General features: G+C 53.2%; 1 protein-coding gene across 1 annotated transcript in view; it reads right to left on the bottom strand.

Moving 5' to 3' along the window:
- The window catches only part of Hmcn2 (hemicentin 2), a 150,254-nt gene that overhangs the window by 36,266 nt on the left and 94,726 nt on the right, over positions 1 to 19,262 (bottom strand). Inside the window, exons 49-68 of the mRNA XM_038337454.1 lie at positions 18,939 to 19,130; positions 18,247 to 18,417; positions 18,024 to 18,137; positions 17,415 to 17,557; positions 16,113 to 16,263; positions 13,632 to 13,850; positions 11,591 to 11,704; positions 11,027 to 11,214; positions 10,197 to 10,293; positions 8,997 to 9,158; positions 8,730 to 8,843; positions 7,746 to 7,948; positions 7,162 to 7,243; positions 5,838 to 5,969; positions 3,544 to 3,687; positions 3,296 to 3,455; positions 3,091 to 3,215; positions 2,523 to 2,706; positions 812 to 909; positions 162 to 428 (exon numbers count right to left, since the gene is read on the bottom strand). Of these exons, the coding sequence (XP_038193382.1) occupies positions 162 to 428; positions 812 to 909; positions 2,523 to 2,706; positions 3,091 to 3,215; positions 3,296 to 3,455; positions 3,544 to 3,687; positions 5,838 to 5,969; positions 7,162 to 7,243; positions 7,746 to 7,948; positions 8,730 to 8,843; positions 8,997 to 9,158; positions 10,197 to 10,293; positions 11,027 to 11,214; positions 11,591 to 11,704; positions 13,632 to 13,850; positions 16,113 to 16,263; positions 17,415 to 17,557; positions 18,024 to 18,137; positions 18,247 to 18,417; positions 18,939 to 19,130 (3,060 nt within the window). The remainder of the gene's footprint in view (positions 1 to 161; positions 429 to 811; positions 910 to 2,522; positions 2,707 to 3,090; positions 3,216 to 3,295; positions 3,456 to 3,543; positions 3,688 to 5,837; positions 5,970 to 7,161; positions 7,244 to 7,745; positions 7,949 to 8,729; positions 8,844 to 8,996; positions 9,159 to 10,196; positions 10,294 to 11,026; positions 11,215 to 11,590; positions 11,705 to 13,631; positions 13,851 to 16,112; positions 16,264 to 17,414; positions 17,558 to 18,023; positions 18,138 to 18,246; positions 18,418 to 18,938; positions 19,131 to 19,262) is intronic.

The raw sequence follows: 19,262 nt of genomic DNA, 5'->3' as shown, positions 1-19,262 counted from the left end.
AAGGTTTGGTTGTAAAAAATCTTGAATTAGAGCTGAGGAGGACTGTATTTCTCAGCCATGGTAGCTTGGCAGGCAGGGAGCCTCACTCAGGGGTGACCCCAAGCCTCCAGGGGACTCTCTCACACTCCAGCCACAGAAGCTGCTGAGGAGGGGGTACCCACCCATCACTGTCAGCCGGAAGCTTCTCCTGGCCTCCCCTGCCTCGCTCGCTGCCATGCAGGAGTAAGTCCCCGAATCACCAACTGTCACTGCTTCCAGCTTCAGGCCAGGCCCCTGCTCAAGGCTCTGGGGCAACAAGGGCTCCCCATCTTTTATCCATGACACAAGGGGCAGGGGACTTCCTCGGGCCTCACACGGGAGGACCACTTCAGAGCCTTGGACAGCCATCACATCATTCTGAAACTCTGCTGGTTCCAGGGTGGGGGGTTCTGAGGGAGACAAAAGTGTGGGCAGGTCCATTTTAAATTCGCAGCAGGCAGCCCTCATCATGGATCTTTACCTCATGGCTATTGCTTCATGGGTAAGCCCTTTGGAACGGCCATGCTAGGTGAGTCCTCCCCACAGCATCACCCTCCCATGCCTGATGGAGCTGGGGTCCAGAGCCACAGCTCACTAGCATAAATTATACCCGTCAATGATTGGCACACTGGAGTGCCTGCTCACTTTTTGGGGAATAAATGAATGGACAATAGAATAAATTAGATTAGAATGCCCCCTGGCTCTATCTGGGCATGCCCCATGAGCAGTGGATGGGGATTTTTTTCTCTTCTGTCATAGCCAATGGGACTGCATGCCCCTCCCTGCCCCATACCGAGTACCAGCACGGTGAAGTTCCTGTCAGCCACACCAGCTGGGCTTGCAGCCACACAGGTGAAGACGCCTGAATCTGCCAGTTGCACCTGAGAAATTCTGAACCCCCTCCCCAAAAGTGGGAGAAGGTGGGAGGGAAGGAGAGGGGTGTGAGGGGGAAAGAGGTTGAATGGATGGACTACTCTTTCTCTTCTTATCTCTCAAAGGCTAATTCTGAAATGGGAGCCCTCTAGCCCACTCCCACCCCTTTCCCGGCCTCCGAGTACTTCCTGAGCAAAGCCCCGAATTGTCCTTCCCCTGAGTCCCATTCCCACTGCCTTCTCCAGCCCTTACTGCCTTGGCCAAACGTCTGCCTCCCAAATTCTGGAAAACTGCAGTCCCACTATGGGGACAGACATCCTCCGCATAGACAATCACACTTTGTCCTCAGGATCCACCTGGGTTGTGTCAATCTACTGGTCCAGCTCTCAGGCCCCGCCCCCTTTCTCCTGATCCCCCTCCCAGCTTCTCCTGGGCTGCTCCTACTATGGGCCAGAGAGGATTGCAGTGCCAAAGCCAGGACAGAGGCTTCCTATGCTCCCTGTCCTTGCCAAGTCCAAAGGACTGGCCCTAGCCTAAGCAGCTGGGACATGGTGCACACGCAGGGTGGATGGGTGCACCCAGATGGCTTCCAGAATCTTCCATGTGCTGACAGTCCCTGAAAGGCTATTTCTCCAAGCTCTGAGTAGACAGTGTATCTTCCCCTGTGCCTGGGAACCTTAGGGTCAGTGGTCAGATTAAAAATGGAAGCCCTTTGGTCAAGCCCAAAGCAGCCAGTCAAGGAAGGGCTCTTGTGCATGATTGCCCAATGTGGCTGCCACCAAAGACTGACAGACCTTTGAGCATGTGTGAGAAACTCCCTGTGAACACACCTGCCCTGTAGTGAACGGTCTATGAGCAGGGGCCGCTCACGTCAGTGACTTGTGGTTCAGGCCTGTGGTTTCAGAGAATCTTGCGCAACCCTCATTTTGCCTTTAAAAACTTCCCTTTTGGGGCTGACAAGATGAAGGTCCTTGTCGCGCACCCTGGTGACCCGAGTGACTCCCAGAACCCCCGGAAAGACAGATACGAGCCGCGAGACCCCACCCACGGCATTTGTCCCTGTTGTCTTCCTGTCCTGCAATTACCTTGGGGGCCCTTGACCTCGCACCACGGAACCCAGGCCTGGTTCCACTTTTTTCCACCTTAGCACCAATGCTACCTCCACAGACCAAGCAGTTAGCCTGACCATACAACCTCTGTCGCCACCACCCGTTTCCTTAACACATTTTAATTATCTTCAGAGCTCGGATTTGGGGCTTCACTTCCTACCCCCATAGACTTGGTTCCTATAACTGCAAGACTCTCTTGCTTGCTGATGTCTAGAGCCACCAGTTTTGCTCAGGTCTCCTCCAGGAAGCCCCCCATGGCTTTTCACCTTGCCAGGCCAAGTCAGTGCCCTCAGGTGTCCTCTTGGGCTATGCCTTCTCCACCAGGCCTTAGGATAAGGCCTCTTTTATATTTGAGGTTCCATTGGGTGGTGGGGTCTTCTTTGTCTCCCCAGGCACCATAAACCCCTCTGTGTCTGTATTACTTGTATTTTAACATCCACATGGAAGCATTTGGAGCCTGAGCTGCCTGGAGAATGTGCCAGCACCTGCCACCAGGGACCAGAGGCAGGACCGTGCGCCTACCTGAGGGTGCGGCCAGAACTGTGGAGGTGGGTGCGCTGCGAGAGGGGAAGGGGAAGGCCGTCCTTGAGCCAGCTCACGTGGATAGGTGGGGATCCCCGGACAGGGCACATCATGGTCACCAGCTCTCCAGTCCTGCTTACCAGGGTCCCTGTGTCACCATCTCGTTGCTCAATGGTGGGAGGAACTGGGGTGGTGGATAGAACAGGAATGAGATGAGGGGTTTAGAGGGATGGCAGCAACCAGCCCTGAACTTCCACCACTGCCAGCTACTGCAGTTAGGTTCTTAGAGTCTTGGCCCCCCTCGGAGAGGTGAGCTCCACCATCTGGGGCCCAGATTCAACCACTCTTTTCATGGCCCCCTCTCCGGACACCCTGCTGAGCCTTGGGCTAGGAAGCTTGTGATGCTTGTTTGAGAACATGACTTGAAGACCCAGGGAGCCCGCAGAGTGGATATCACCAGGTCGTAAGTGGAAGTTCCTGGTTCCACCTACTCATCCCCATGTAGGTGTCCCCAAAGAGCCTCCAGGGTGCTGGGGCTACCTGCCTCTCCTCAGCCTCAGTTCCTTACCCAGTACATTTACTGTGTGCAGCCTGGCATCCTCCCCAGCCGGGTTGTGGGCCACACAGGTGTAGGCACCTGAGTCGGCTGCTCTTAGGCCCTTCAGCACCAGGGAGCTGCCATCCAGGTAGAACCTGCATGGGGAGACATCACTGAGGGCAAGCATACACAGGTTGGCAGTTCTGAGGCTTCAAGAGGCATCAGCAGGCCTTACCGGAGGTGTGGCCCCACATGCTGGTCCAACGGGCCACCGTCCTTCAGCCAGGTTATATCTGGCGGTGGCTGTCCTTCAGCCTCGCAGTCCAGTCGTATCTCCTGTTTCTCTAACACATTGTGTTCTTGTGCCATGCCTGAGTTCTGGATCTGGGGAGGCACTATAACATGGGCTATGGTGAGGTCCTGGCAGCAGCAGGGGCTGCTGGGATATGGCAAACAGAAGGGGGGACGGGGTGCAAGATATACCTAGTACAGACACTACAAAATCTTTGCGGGCCTCAGCCTGGGTGTTCTCAGCCACACAAGTGTAGGTAGCAGCCTGGGCTGGCTGCAGGTGACTCAGCTGGAGGCGGCCACCTCGGGAAACCACGCCATGCACCATGCTGCTCTCTGTGGAATGGAGGGAAAGCCCTTGAATCCGGTACTCCCTGTACTGATAGGGAAACTGAGGCCCAGTGGGTCAGAAGCACCTTTGTAGATTATCACTGACCTAGTTTCGTTTCTTCGACTGGGATAAATTACCCCACCAAAGGCAGCATAGAGAAAAAAGGGGTTTATTAGGTCCATGGTTCCCGGCAGCAGTCAGCCATTGAGAGGAAGACAAAGTGGCAGGAACTAGAAGCAGTTGGTGACATTTGCAGCAGAGGGGGAAATGAACACATGCACTCCTGTGTTTGGCTCGCTTTCTCTACCTGTATGCAGTTTGGGATCCAAGCCCAGGGAATAGTGCCGTGCATTCTCTGACTGGGTTTCCCCACGCCATGGGGCAATTCCTGACAGATGTGCCCATAGCCGATATGCTCTAGATAATCCCACATTGAGACTCTCTCAATGGTGATCCTAGGCTATGTCAGGTTGACAATTAACCACCACAACCACCTTCTTCAACTCCTCCAGCTGCTCCACTTCTTACAACGCCCTCCCCCCCCCCACACACAGGCCATCTCTCCCCAGGTCCCACACCTTCGGGTTCCAGGGCCTGTTCTGCAGCCCAGTCCTCTTCACATACATGTCCTCTACATGTATCAAGGTTGCTGATCAAGGGGAACCAGCCACTCAGTGACCCTAACATGAGTCACCCTTGGGATTCCTGGGGTTCTGCTCACCAGCTTGGAATCCCTCATTGTGGGTCTGTCCTGGAAGAGTTTCTAATTGTACCAACCCTCCCTTTATCCCACCCTGCCCCTGTCTTTCAGCAATGGAGACCTTGATTGGGCCCTGTGCCCCACAGGGAGCTTGGGTGTCAATGGGGAGCACCATGGTCCCTGTCCCCAAGAAGCATGAAATGTGTCACAAAGATGCAGTGCTGCCAAGGGCTGACAACTGTACAGCTCTGAGTCAGGGAGCTGAGGGGTTGAGGGCAGGGAAGGGCAGGAGGGGTTAGGAAGGGCACCACAAAAGGGGCTTCTGGGACAAAGCTTCAGTAGAAACCAGCCAGGTACAAGCAGACAAGACCATGAGGCATTCCAGGAAGGGAACAACATGTGCAAAGAATTGGAGGCAAGACAGGCAGGGTTTACTGCCAGGCTAATTCAAAGGAGACAAAATTTAGGAGAACTGAAAACACACACCCACAGAACCCCGAACACCCACGGACACCTGCACGCCAAGCTCACGGCAGCCTGGCCTTTACAGCCCAAAGGCTGGCTAAGAGACACAATGCTACATGCTCACTCCTACAGCGCCAGCACTTGGGAGGCAGAGGCAGGCCGATCTCTGTGAGCTTAAGACTTGCCTAGATCTACACAGCAAGTTCCAAACCAGCCAGGGCTACATGGCCATATGGAATATTATGTAAAGGAATGATGAAAAGTAATTAAATGAATTTCTAAAAAAAATAATAATACTGATCCAAGCTTCCCAGTGAGCTTTCAAAGTCTCAAGCTAAAGCAGAACAAGGCAGAGGCAGGTGACTGTCAAGGTGGCATGACGCCATCAGAATGAAATGTCCAGAACAGCGTTTCAATAGAAACCGCCAGCGGACCGCCAGAGAGGGACGGGAAGTTGCAGGGGAAGGAAGTGATGACTAGTGGCTCTGGGGATTCCTCACTAGGTTTGGGTGAGAAAAATCCTTCATAGGCTCAGGTATTTGAACACCCGCTCCCCAGTTGATGGTGGCATTTGGGGAAGTTATAGGCAGCCATCGCTGGGGGAGGTCTTTGAGAGTTCATAGTCTTTCACTTCCGGATCATTCTCTCGGCTTCCTCTTTGCAGTTAAAGATGTGGCCTCTTGGCTCCCTGCACCTAGCACCATGCCTGCAGCTTGTTGTCCTTCCTCTCTGCCTCGATGGACTCGGCCCTCTGGAACCATCAGCTAAAGCAAACCCCCTCTCCTGTAAACCTGCCTCTATCACAGCAACTGTGGCTCCTTCCGGGTCAGCCTCCCCAGCGCTGGGGTTACAGCGTGAACCACCACAGTCCGTGATCCCTTGGTTTGTGACAAGAACGTTAGTAACTGGTGGTGTCCTGGCCTCCCATCGTTACTGTGCTGAGTGAAGACATGTTTGCACTTGAATGACAAGCAGGACATGGATACTCACCCACGGGCATTCTGTCCTTCAGCCAAGTCACAGTGGGAGCTGGGATCCCCGACACATCACAGACCAGGACTAGGGGCCGCCCAGCTACCTGGTTCACTATCTCCGTCTCAGCTCTCTCAAATGTTGGGGGCACTGTGGGAGAGAAGGCAGGTTTCTGCACTCTTCCCTGCTCTCCAGTTTCTTCCTCTTGGGCAGCTAGGCGGTTTCTGTTTAACATTCTGCCATTGATGGAGGCGGCAGTTGCTTTATCCACAGATGGCTCTAGAAGCCACAGGTGACTATTTCAAAGTCTCTACAAGTGGGCGCCAGATGGCCCACTCAGCCTGAAGATGGCAAGTACACGGCTCACAGACCAACAGTCCTGTGGGTCATCTGATCTCTTAGATTTCCCTCACCTAGATGCCAGGCATGTGCCCAGTACCTAATCTATACAGCAGATTAGTGCCTGCAGAATGCCCAGTGGGAAGGCTCTGTGTTTGTGTGAAACCTGGAGGGCAAAGGAACAGAATTATCCCACCAAGTCCTTCAAAGCATGTCACAGGAAGAGTCCTATGCTTGTTGTTGGTTTGAGACAAGGTTCCAGTAGCCAAGTTTGGTCTGAAAATAGCTATCTACCTTTAACTCCCAATTCCCTGCTTCCACCTCCCTCCCACGTAGTGGGATTACAGGCATGCATAGGGCCTGATTCTGTGCTACAGCTCCATCTCCATCTTGGTTTTTAAAATTCCAAGTCTCATACACTTAGCCCTTGGCAACAGGACCTCTTTCCAGCCATTGATCTTATCCCTGGCAGCCCTGGGAGCTGCTTGGGGTGACAGACAGAGGGTAGGAACTGACAAGGCAGGACAGGGACCTCAGAGCAGTGGTTCTAAGAATGCCCCTGCTAGAGGCCACAGGAGAGAGTTCTAAGTTCCTGGCTCCTCATGATCGCTCACCCTTACCTGGAAGCTGTGTATGAGGATGTAACCAAAACAGAGAAAGGACCAGGCTTCCCAACTAGCTCACTCCTCCCACGGCTCCCACAGTCCTTCAAAAAGGCCCATATTAGCACCTCAGTGGTACCCTATTTCCTGGGGTGAACTCTTACTGCACAGGAGTTTGGCCTCCTTGTCTGTCTGTCTGTCTCTCCAACCTGTGAATGTAAAATAAACCCTAACATTCATCCTCTGGAGTCTGTGAAATTCATTCTCTGAATTTACAAGACAAGAACCCTAAAGCTGCTGGTTTGGAGTGGCTTTGGTGGCCATTAGCTCTCCCAAGATAAACTCTCAAGAGCCAAGAAAGGCTTTATTTTTATAATATTGGGATCCAGGCTGGGCCTCACCTTGGACGGCGAGAACGAAGGTCCGGGTGGCCTCTCCAGCTGTGTTTCTGACTTTACAGCTGTACACTCCCTTATCTGATACCTGGGATAAAAGTATACACGGGGTTGGTGTGTGGAGCAGATTCCCCAGAGAGAGTGGCTGTGCCTGGGAATCTATAAGAGATAGGTCCTGCTGGCCTCTATCAGAGCCTTAGGAAGCAGAGACCCTGGAGGTCAGGAGAGCAGATTTGGCTCAGTATGCCCTGCTCTGCTCTTTGTGGGGCTAGAGCTGGGTCAGAAAGTAGGAGCCCAGAGGGGCTGTCCAGGGGAGAGACGCATATTCATTCAACATACGCGAGAGCCTGACCTACACCGGTGTGGAAGGCTCTGTTCAAGATGACTGTGAGGCAAACCTGAGCTGGGGCTGGAGTCCAGCTCTTGGCTGCTCCAGGCCTTTCCCAGGTCACTTGCAGGGGCCTGTGCATCTACTTGGGTCAAGGAGATGACACCCCCACACCTTAGCACACACCTCCCACCTCCTCCCCTTAGGCCTCTAGGGTCAGGAGGTGCTGTGTCCACTGTCCAGATTGTCCATGGCCACTGACCTGTGAGTCCAGGATTTCCAGTGTTTGTCCACCTTGTAGGCCCTGAATCCGCTGCCCCAGGGCTAGGGGCTGCTGGTCCTTGAACCAGGTCACAGCTGCCTCTGGGAGTGAGTCTGTCTCACAGCTCAGGGTGGCTTTATCCCCTGCTCTGACCAGAACGGCCTCCTGGGGGCCTCCAGGAGCCTGTTTAAACCTGGGGGGAACTAAGGGCAGGAGAGCCCAGTGAGGCACCATGGCCTTGCCCACACAGCCCCAATACCACCATGGATAAATGGCCCAGACAGGCCCACTGGATCAAACGGTGGACCTGATCCAGGGTTAGTAGAGGAAGCGAACCCAGCCTACCAGAGCCTTCTGGCGCCTAGATGGCAGGAAAGATGCCGACAGCAGGCTTTTTTTTTTTAATCTTCTAACTAGACATTGCCCCTCCTTGGTGGTCCCTCAGCCCCTGGCACTCAATGTAGGCATCCACACACAGATGTGAGCCCTCAGGCCCTGGCAGAGCTATGTATTTACAAATGAATGAACCTGCCCCAGAACTGCAAAGAACCGTCCAGAGAGCCCTGGCTGCTGGAGCTGCAGACCAGCTTTCCCTCAGGGAATTCCAAAGACCTTGAGTGCTGTCAGAGGCTACAAGCCACGAATCTTGAACCTTCCTGGCCTAGCTCTTGGGGTTCGCCGCTGCTCTACCCTCTCAACTTGACCACCACTGGAACTCAATGTGAGCTACGCTGTGGATCAAGGGCTGCATTTCTTTTGTCCCATTCTCATATGGACTGCTACCTTACAGGCAGGACATCTGGGGCTCAGAGACGGGGAGACACAGCCCAAGGTCTCAGAGCAAACCCGTGCATGGCTGCACCAAACCCTGCCTGGTCTGTCCATGTGACTATGCTTCTTCAACAGGATCCCTTGAGGGGGACAAGGGCTTCCCTGGGGGCTCCTGGGAAGATCAGAAGATGGTATAGGCAGAGCAGGACGTACCCAGAACATTGAGTTGTACGGTCTTCTGGTCTCGGCCTGCAGCATTGAGGGCCTCACACAGGTATGTTCCGGAATCAGCTGGCTGTGCCCGTGTCAGCCGCAGTGTGTGGGTGCCTGCAGGACAACGGCCCCTGCACCAGCAGCCATAGGACCCCAGGCCACTCTCAGTCCCTAATCCTCCCGTGAATACAGCCCTGTCCCAGGTTTGGGACATCTTGAACTCCCCACCAGAGCCTTGAGCTGGGCATAAGGCCGCAGTTTACCAACCAGGAAGGAGGAAAACCTCTTGTCCCAGGGAGAGGGGCTGGCTATCCTTGTACCACGTGACCTCAGGGCTTGGGTGAGCATGAACTTCGCAGGGGAGGGAGACACTGCTGTTGAGGGTGGTGGTGAGCTTGTCGGCGTGCCAGCCTGAGATTTGTGGTGGGACTGGATAGAGGCAGAAATGAGAGGTTACATTGGGGGCACAGACTAGGGCTGGGGGAAGGGGATACACCAAGGAGCCGGCCTAAGCTCCCAGAGTCACCCCTGAGGTGTCTCCACACAGCCCTTGGAGAGCAGGCTTTACTAGTCAGAGCTACTTTGCACAGAGCACAGAGAGGCTTGATCAGAGCAGCACAGCCGTTCTCCCAAAGCCACAGAGCTATCAGTGGCAGAACTTAATGCTACTGGGGCTTCAGTTCATGACTTTGAGGACTCAGCACTGTCCCATCCATCCTCAAGGATACAGCTGTGCCCACATCTGGGCTCATGGCTACACAGAGGTCAACAGCAGACTTGGGGTGGTAAGACCCTCTCATCTGGGTTGTAAAGCCAGGCCAACTCCTTCTGCTGGAAGGAGTCCTTTAGACACACGTCAGATGCACAGTGGGTGCTCACTAATGATGCTAGGAGACCTTGGAAGAATACCCCCAGTGCTGAGACCTCAAAAGGACATCCCCCCAATGCTGAGACCTCAGAAGGACATCCTCCCAATGCTGAGACCTCAGAAGAACAATCCCCCCAATGCTGAGACCTCAGAAGGACAATCCCCCCAAAACTGAGACCTGTAAGAACACCCCCCAATGCTGAGACCTCAGAAGGACAATCCCCCAATGCTGAGGCCTGGAAGAACATCCCCCCCCAATGCTGAGGCCTGGAAGGACATCCCCCCCAATGCTGAGGCCTAGAAGGACATCCCCCCCAATGCTGAGGCCTGGAAGGACATTCCCCCCCAATGCTGAGGCCTGGAAGGACATCCCCCCCAATGCTGAGGCTGGAAGGACATCCCCCCCCAATGCTGAGGCCTGGAAGGACATCCCCCCCAATGCTGAGGCCTGGAAGGACATCCCCCCCAATGCTGAGGCCTGGAAGGACATCCCCCCCAATGCTGAGGCCAGGCTGCGGTCCCTGAACTCTGAGTGTAGGTACTCGAATACCCTCAGGGAGAGGCAAGGGACACATAGAGGCCCCTCTCAGCCATCTCACCTTGGACCCTGAGAGTAAAGAGTTTCTCTGCAGAACCCGCCTGGTTCTCCGCCACACACATGTAGTTGGCAGCATCAGCTACCTCTGCGGTGGAAACCTGAGGGTACAGAGACCAGTGCTGAGGCCAAGGCTGACAGTTCTGAATGGATCCAGAGGCTCCACGGCTCATCCCCACACAGCCATGAGCATCCCCATCTCCCCACGGCAAACCTGTGGGCCACGGGTGCTCACAGTGGCCAGGAGCACTCCCTCAGGCCTGTCTTGGGCTCTTTGCGGTGTTTTGGAGAGGGAGAATGGCGTTGGTTGGTTGTCTAGCTAAGTGGACAAGGAGGCCATGTGGGGGCTGTGCTGGTCTCTGGAGGGGCCTGTGCATGTCTAGCTCCTTGTGGTCAGGGATCACATGGGGCTGCCACCCTAGGTCTAGGCTGGCTCTAGGTGTGCTTCTGCTTTGGCAGGAGTGACTGCTACTTATGAACACTAGGCAGCCCTATGTGACCAGCTGGGCTCCTCACAGGTGCCATTTGTTGTGCAGAAGACACCCCCATACTCTAACAGGCCTTTCTTTCTTTTTTTAAAAAAATATTTATTATGTATACAATATTCTGTCTGTGTATATGCCTGCAGGCCAGAAGAAGGCACCAGACCTCATTACAGATGGTTGTGAGCCACCATGTGGTTGCTGGGAATTGAACTCAGGACCTTTGGAAGGGCAGGCAATGCTCTTAACCTCTGAGCCATCTCTCCAGCCCCTCTAACGGGCCTTTCTATGGCCCAGATGACACTGCCCCTTGGTTCCCTGTGCCTTTATCCTGAGAGGGGTCTTTTCCTACCTGCAAGACTTGTCCCTCCTCCAGGACCTGAAGCCGTGGGCTGGGGGACACAGGCAGCCCATTCTGGAGCCATGAAAGTGTGGGTGTCGGGTTCCCCAGAACTGGACACCGCAGGCTGACAGTACTGCTTGCGTTCACAGTCACCTCCTCTACCAGCTCCTGTGTGTCCCCCAGGATCACTGGCGGTGCTGGGTAGGAGAGGAGAAAGAGACAAGGTGTAGGTGGTGGGCTGGTGGAACATGGGCTGGTGGAACATGGTGCAGGTGAGGGAAGCTTTTGGCACCAGATGCTCGCCAGAGGTCCTTGTGCCCTCCTCACTAAATCTTTCAGGCCTGGAAGCAGCTAAGAATTCTGGGCTTCAGAGAGGTCAAAGTTTGTTCAAAGTCACACAGTAAGAAAGCAGCCATCTGGGACACTTAACTGCCTTTACTTGGCTTCAGAAACCAAGCTTGCAATCATATTAAAGACCTGAGCACAGAGAAATTGAACTTCCCACTCCCCAGGGCCCTTGAGAAGGAGGCCTCCCTGGTTGGTACCCTGTCCCTCCTGGCAGGAGCCACTCACTCAGCACCAGCAGTTCATAGTGGAGCCAATCCTCGCCCACTTCATTGGAAGCCTTGCACGAGTACCTGCCCGCATCCTCTGCCTGGACCAGGGGCAGCTGTAGGATTCGGCCTCCTGCAGGGACACAGGACAGGGGCCTGAGTTCAGGGACAAGAGCCCTGAACCCAAAGCAAGCGAGCTGTTTCTCCTCTGGAGGGCCCATCACTTCCTGCCTCATCTAGGAAGTGAGCAGATTCGATCCACCCCGATCATAGATCAAGGGAGGATCAAGTCCATGTGTAGTTAATGGCACCGGGTCTCGGGAGCAGGTTCTATAGTGTGAACTGCTGTCAGTAGCCCATCTCACAGATGGGAAAATGAAGCTCCTGAAAGGGTTAGCAAGAGAGAGGAGTCAGCTGGCTGGTCAAATGCAAGAGGAAGTGTTCTCAGAGGCAGGGTAGGTTCTAGAGCAGTGGCTGCTGGGAGCAGGGAGGAGTTGCCTGGGACTCTTTGAGACCAGGAGGCAACCAAGAGCAGAACCGGGTCTCTACATACCTAGGGCCACTGTGTGCTATGTATTCCAGGTGGGAGGAGTCACCAGTCAAGGCTGTGGGAGGCTTGACCATGTCAGAAACAAGGGCTCCTAACAAGCAAAGCTATGGGGTTGTGGTCGGGGATGGGGTAGGGGGAGGCCAAGGTCACAGTGATGCTCAGGTGAGATCTTGACTTAATTTGGGAACAGGATCTACATTCAGCTTATCTTGTGACCACATCTTTAACGTGCTCAGAGTTGATAGCCAGGGTTAGAGGTCAGCAGTGGGGTTGGAGGTCAGTGTTAACATGTGGGCCAAGTCAGTGGCTGTGGTCAGGGCTTAACTGATAGCTAGGATCAACTTGTGTTTCATGTCTGCATTAAGAATCTCCCCATGACTGAGCCTAGAATAACAGGATGTGAGACTAGAGTCCCCGTCTGAGGTTGGCAGCAGGATTAGGAGTCGGTTCAGGATTTCTAGTATGGACAACCAGCCTCTACCTGCTTGGTATCTCCCAGGGACCTAAGGGTTCCTTTTTTTGCAAGGGCCAAGTTCAAAGCCTGGGGCAATTGTTCATAGGAGACTATGATAACCTCCTGTCCCCCATCCAGCCCCAGTGCTGGTCTGGATCCGGCAGGCCACCACGCAGATGCTAAGCCAGGAGACTACCTATTCCCCTTGGTACAGTCAGTGGGGCCTGCACAGCAAAGCAATGGTCGGTGGTGGGGGCAGGGCAGACCAGGGAAGCCAGGCATCTCTAAGCCTCATCCTAGGACTTTCAACTCAAAACCATTTGCCAAAGATATTCCAAAATAAGGCCCACTTAAATAATTAATGGACCTTTAATAAGGAAATATTTTAAATGGTAAGATGACAATAGAAAACTTTCATAAACTGTAAGCTATGAAGACATAGACCCCAAAAGCTAGAGAGAAGCTTTTCCATGGAATCACAATCATGTGTGTGCATGTGTGTGTGTTGCATATGCTTGTATGTATGCAGATACACATTTGTGTATGGGTATGTGAGCATATACATGCATGTATTCATATACGTAGAGGAAGAGGTCAACCTTGCGTGTTATTCCTCTGAAGCTGCCCACTTTGTTTTGTGAGACAGGGTCTCTCACTGGCCTGGGGTTTCCTAAGGAGACTAGAGTGGCTGGCCAGTGAGCTCCAGGGACCTGCCTATCTGCCTCTCCCATGCTGGGATCATAGGCGTGCCCTGGCTTTTCCATGAGTTCTAAGGGCTGAACTCGGGTTCTCACGCTTGGCTAGCCTGTGCTCCCAGTGTCTTCCTGCCTCATTTTTTACATAAAGAGACTCACTTCTCCCTCAAGCCATTCTCTGAGCATTCCAGGCCAGATCCCAAAGCCTAAGATACAGGCTCTGGTCTGGGCTGGGAAGTTTGTTTTAAAAACTAGGCACAAAAGGCAACAACATCAAGCAACCTTTATCTTCTGCAAATTCCGGCGAAGGTCTAGTCACACACGCCGCCTGAGGTCACTTTGCTGGTAGCAGCTGGCCTACCTTGCAGCACCGAGACCCCATCTGCGGCTGACAGGGGCCGACCCTCCTTGTACCAGGTAAGCTCGGGCGGTGGGATGGCGTTGGTGTCACAGTACAGGTGAGCCGGGTTGTTCTCCACGATCTCCCGGTATTCTGTCACTCTGCCCCGGGCTTCCTCTTCATGGGGCAGAAGTTCAAAACCTGCATCAACATCGCCCACCTTCTGGAACATGGGGGGCACTGCACGGAGAGAGACCAAGTAATTAGGAATATAAGAAAGGGTTAAAGCTGCTCACCACTGTTACCAACCAGCCTTGGAGGTGCTGCCACACCCTGCCAAGCAGGCTACAGCCCGCAGGCAGGTCATGGCATTTCTTCTCTTTATTCCCCCAGCGACCACCTATGAAGCTGCCTTGTAAGTTTTAGGAGCAGCCCCTTCTCTGTAGAGGTCACCTGTCACTGGCTTCTGAGAGTCCTGGTGGCTGGGTGAGGCGGTCAGACCTGTCTTCCTAGTGCTTAGGAGGCCAAGGCAAGAGGACTACAAACGCCAGGCCAGCCTGGGCTACAGTAAGACCGGCTCAAAAGAACAATATGAAATAAAATAAAATGGCCAGGCAGTAGTGGTGCATGCCTTTAATCCCAGCACTCGGGAGGCAGAGGCAGGCGGATCTCTGTGAGTTCGAGGCCAGCCTGGTTGACAGCGAGTTCCAGGACAGCTAGGACTGTTACACAGAGAAACCGTGCCTCAGAAAACAACAACAGAAAATAATAATAATAAAACAACAACAACAACAACCAAAAAAAAGATAAAATGACTGTGACAGGAAAGGCTTTGTGAAGGGCGCTGGGCAGTGCCTAGCTTAGCCTTCTTTTATTTGTTGGTACACAGGGGCATGACACCCTCAGCAGTTAGGACCCAAAAGGGCCCCGAGGTCACATGCTTTAGTTGGATCTCCTGTTTTCTCTTTTTCTTTCTTCAAGAAAGGGGCTCACTATGGAGCCCTGGTGGTCTCAAACTCACAGAGATCCACCTGCCTTTGCCCTGAGGCGCTGGGTTAAAGGAGTGCACCATCATGCCTGGCTTAGAATGCCTGTATTTTGCAAAGGGTGACAGCAAGGCCCAGAGGGGCCAGTGATGCTACGCCCACGGCTGTTACGACTGTGTAGCAGAAAAATGCCGCTAAGGTGAAAAGACGCTGAAGGGTTGGGGTCTGCGCTCCCAGGAGCTGAGCCCCAGGCGGTTCCCTGGCAATCAGCCACAGTCATGATTCTGGATCAGCAAACTCACCCTCGCTAGCCCTGGCGCTGTATTGAGCTTTCTGTTCCTTCTTTGTTTCTGTGTAGTCCTTTTATCTTACCAGCAGATCAAAAAGTTCCAGGACATTACCAATAATAATAATCAAACTACTGAGACACGTTGGACTCTGGCTCGCTCTCTGGGAATACCCTAGAACAAAAGGAGCTCATAATGGGAGAGGCTAGCCAGAAGGAGAAACCCCCAGGTGCATTTTAGATAAGAAAGAAAGGCAGGATTCTTGACATTAAGAAACCAATTATTCACCATCGGAGCAAGCCTTGGGAGTATAACCCTAAAGAATGGTGTTTTGGGTTACCATGAGAACAGATATGATTTAGGGCTATGAGAAAGTAGTTGGTTAATGATGTGAGACGGATCTCAAAGAAGAGCTCTGTTCACCTGGTCCTAACCACAAGACATACTGGAAACAATCAATTGTCTGTAATCAATTTTTCTCATGTAAAGCTTTTGATTATTGCCTGTAATCATTCTTCTCATGTAATTTGTTTGCCAACTTCCTTCTGTGATCCTATAAAACTGATGCTTGAACTCCAGTAAATTTGCAGCAGCATATTCAACCTTATTGAGTGTGTCTGTCTGTCATTTCCTCGCCGATTCCTGATTTCTCCTAGCCTTCACCCCTGTTCTCCCGCGGTCGGTGGTCTCCACGAGAGGCGGTCCGTGGCACAGTGACATTCTCTAGGTCATGCTATCCAGTAGTGAGTGACAGGGCCAGGGTGAGGCAGTTGAGGGCAGAGGTGGCAGAGGACAAAGTATGCTTTCTCATCAGGCCACTACAGAGCACTGTGGTAACAAACAGTCTTTCCTTCTTTAGCTTGGTTTGGTCTCTGGCCTCCCAGCCTCCCTCCCCACCTCTCCGCAGTCCCTTTGACCCCCTTTCTAGCTTCCCTTTCTCCCTGCCTCCTTCCCTGCCTGCCTCCTGGCCACTTAATCCTGATTTGAGGTAGGAGCCCCCATCTTCTGAAACTCATTCCTTAGCCTCAGAAGACACGGAATGTTCTGCTTCTGACACATTGAGCCATGGTCAATGGGGAATGACCATGTGGGTCTCCTTGCCAAAAGGCACAGGGCTCCTGATCCCCAGCCATGGTCAATGCCATGGGCCCCATCTTTCTACCTGGAGCGAGCATCCTATCTTGGGCTACTGGTTGTTATCACGCAGACCACCCTACAATGGCACACACCTTGGATGAGAACATTGAAATCTTGATCGTCCTCGCCAGCCACGTTGGTGGCCACACACAGGTAGCGGCCAGAGTCAGAGACCTGGGTGGGCTGGATCTGGAGGAGCCGCCCCTCCCCCAGGACATGGAGTCGCTGGCTGGGGGTCACAGGCTGGGGGAGGACAGAGAGGGACAGAGATGAAAACCAAGATCCTTTGTTTATTTGTTTTGAGATAGGGTCTCACGTAGACCAGGCTGATCCCCAATTCACTGTGTAGCCAAAGATGACCTTGAACTCCTGACCCTCCTGCCTCAGCTTCCTAAATGCTGGGATTACCAGCACGTACTACTCTCTCTCTCTCTCTCTCTCTCTCTCTCTTTCTCTCTCTCTCTCCCTTCCTCTCTCTCCATACAAAAATTGTAGTGAGGGCTTTGGGCAGGCCTGCTTTTCGCCCTGCCCTGCTCCTGGCTGCCTGCTAGCTTATGCCCCGAAATAACAACACACAAGTTGTATTCTTTTAAATACTGCTTGACCCATTATTTTCTGACTCTTACTCTCATCTTGACTAATCCATATCTAATAATCTGTGTAACACCACGAGCGGTGTCTTACTGGGGAAGATTCAGCATATCTGACCTGGTGGCTGGCTCCATCGCATCTCTCTCCCTAAGAGACATGCAAGTCTGTCTAACTTAGGAGAGGCGTAGCATCTGACTGAGCCATCTACCTCACTTCCTTCTTCCTGTTCTGTCTACTCAGCCCACCTAAGGGCTGGCCAATCAAATGGGCCAGGCAGTTTCTTTATTAGCCAATGAGAGTCCTCCATCAAAAAATATGTATGTATGTTTACACACACGCATACACACACACGTACACACACATATTGAGACAGGATTCTCTGTGTAGCCCTAGCTGCCCTGGAACTCACTCTGTAGACCAGGTTGGCCTCAAACTCACAGAGATCTGCCTGCTTCTGCCTTCAAAGTGTTGGGATTATAGGCATGTACCACCACCGCCCAGCAACGTACTCTATATTTTAATAAATAAAAATCAGACCATAATACAAAGCGGTGGGACCACGCGGTGACTTTGTCAAGCCAAACTGGTATGACCTTCAACAGTAGAAAAGAAGCAAAAGGGTGCACAGGATAACTTAATGGCTGGAAAGTGTTTGCTTGTCTTGTTTTGTTTCAAATGAAAAGCTGAAGGGTGAGCAGAGCCAGCTCTGGGGCTAGGTTCATTCAGGGCTCTTCTGGAAAGGTCTGAGCAGGGCTGGTGAGGCCCAAAGAGAGACTTAAGGCAGTCTGGAGCCCTGCACTCACCCTTCCGTCCTTGTACCAGCTGATGGAGGGTGGGGGCACGGCCCAGCACTCACACTCCAGGGTCAGGGTGCTGTTCACCTTCGTCTTCACTTCCTTCACGCTGACCTCCCCCAGAGGGTCATCTTTGGAGATGGAAGGGGGAACTGAAAAGCCACAGGATGTGTGAGGAGCAGGCTTGGGACGGTCCTGAGACCCTAACCCACTAGCCCTGCGGGTAGCTCCCTAACAACAAGACTGGTAGAATAGGACTCTGGAAGGGAACCCATCTGTACACACTTAAGGTTACAGAGTGCTAAGGGATGGGGTGAAGTGAAGGATTCCTGGGGTGATATCTAGAGGACCCAGGTGTCAAACTGAGGGACCCCAAGTTGCATCTCCACACCAGAAGTGGTGGTAGATAGCCGGAACTGGGGGAGTATTTGGATCACCATGACCAAAGTCACTATCCTTTCCTTTTAGTATCACCAAGGCAAAAGTTTCTGCCCCCACCCCCGCCAGCTGCATGTGACTCCCAGGGAAAATAGCCACAGGAAGGTGCCTGAGGTCTCAGATGTGGCCAGGACTTTTCTGCCTGGCCAGCCACTGTCCCAGAGATGGTAGGGGGCTCACTGAGGACTTCCACATGGTAGTTCTTTGTTGCTTCCCCCAGCTCGTTGGTGACCATACAGGTGTACTGGCCAGCATCTTCCTTCTGAGCATTCAGGATCTGGAGGCCATGGGTACCTGCTTGGGGAGCCGTGGCCAGAGTTATCCCAAAACAGGGCTTCACCATATACAAGCGCTCAGACCAACCCAACCTGTGTCTTCTCAAAGCCCACCCCAGGGGCATCACCTGGGAGGAGCTGAATGTTCTTAGAGGCCTTGAAGGGGACCCCATCCTTCATCCAGGTGATATTGGGGGATGGGAAGGCCAGTGCCTCACAGATCAGGGAAATGGGATTGTTGATGGTCACAGTCACCTCCTCGATGGCATTCTCAGGTGCTCCCAGAATGGTGGGAACCACTGGAAGGGGGAAGGAAGGCCTTGGTTAACAGTCTAGGCCCAGGCCGGAAGACCCTGAGGATCAGGACAGCTAGGGCCCCAGGCTTATCCTTGGTGCTGCAGTTGTGAATAGATGGGAAACAGAATCTCAGAGTGGCCACACCTTCCTCCACCACGGAGTCACACTGCAGGACAAGAGGAACAGCCAGTCTCTCCTGTGCCTCTTAGGGACTCAACAAGTGGCCTCGCTCTTATTCAGCCTAAACTTTCTTGGTTCTGCTGAGGAGGAGGGGAACTTTTTGGCTAACTGCTTCCTGGATTTGAAGCTTCCTTTCCCTGCTCCTGCAGCGGGTACGGCTACAGTTTGGGTATGAATTGTCATAGGAGAGGCTGTGCTGAAAGCCTGGTCCCCAGCTGGGGTTGCTATGGAGATCTGACACCTGGCTGCTCTCTGGTATTTTTGCTGTCACCCTTGGTGTAGCAAACGGAATGACAGTGGTTGCTTGTGGAAACCCAGGTGGTTGCGGGGGCAGAACACTCACCCAGGACGGTGAGCTGTGCATGCTTGGTCTTCTCCCCCACGGCATTGGCAGCGACGCAAGAGTAGTGGCCAGCACTGGACAAGCTGGCCTGGGGGACCCACAGGAAGGCACCATCTGGGGACATCTCATAGGGGTCTCCAACAGACAGGGACTGGCCATCTTTGAACCATGTGATCTTTGGCGGTGGGTGGCCTTTATGAAGAGGAGACAGATCATTCAGTGAGCTCAGACCAGATGGGCTCAGGGGCTAGAGGTGGCTCTGGCCAGCACAGATATGGAGTTTCCATCCCCATTCAGGATGGCAGCAGAACAGCCAGGACCCTT

The sequence above is a fragment of the Arvicola amphibius genome, chromosome 7 (assembly GCF_903992535.2).
Source record: "Arvicola amphibius chromosome 7, mArvAmp1.2, whole genome shotgun sequence".
In the NCBI taxonomy this organism is placed as follows: Eukaryota; Metazoa; Chordata; class Mammalia; order Rodentia; family Cricetidae; genus Arvicola; species Arvicola amphibius.
Note: the sequence above shows the minus strand (reverse complement) of the source record. Positions and strands in the feature narration are given on the sequence as shown.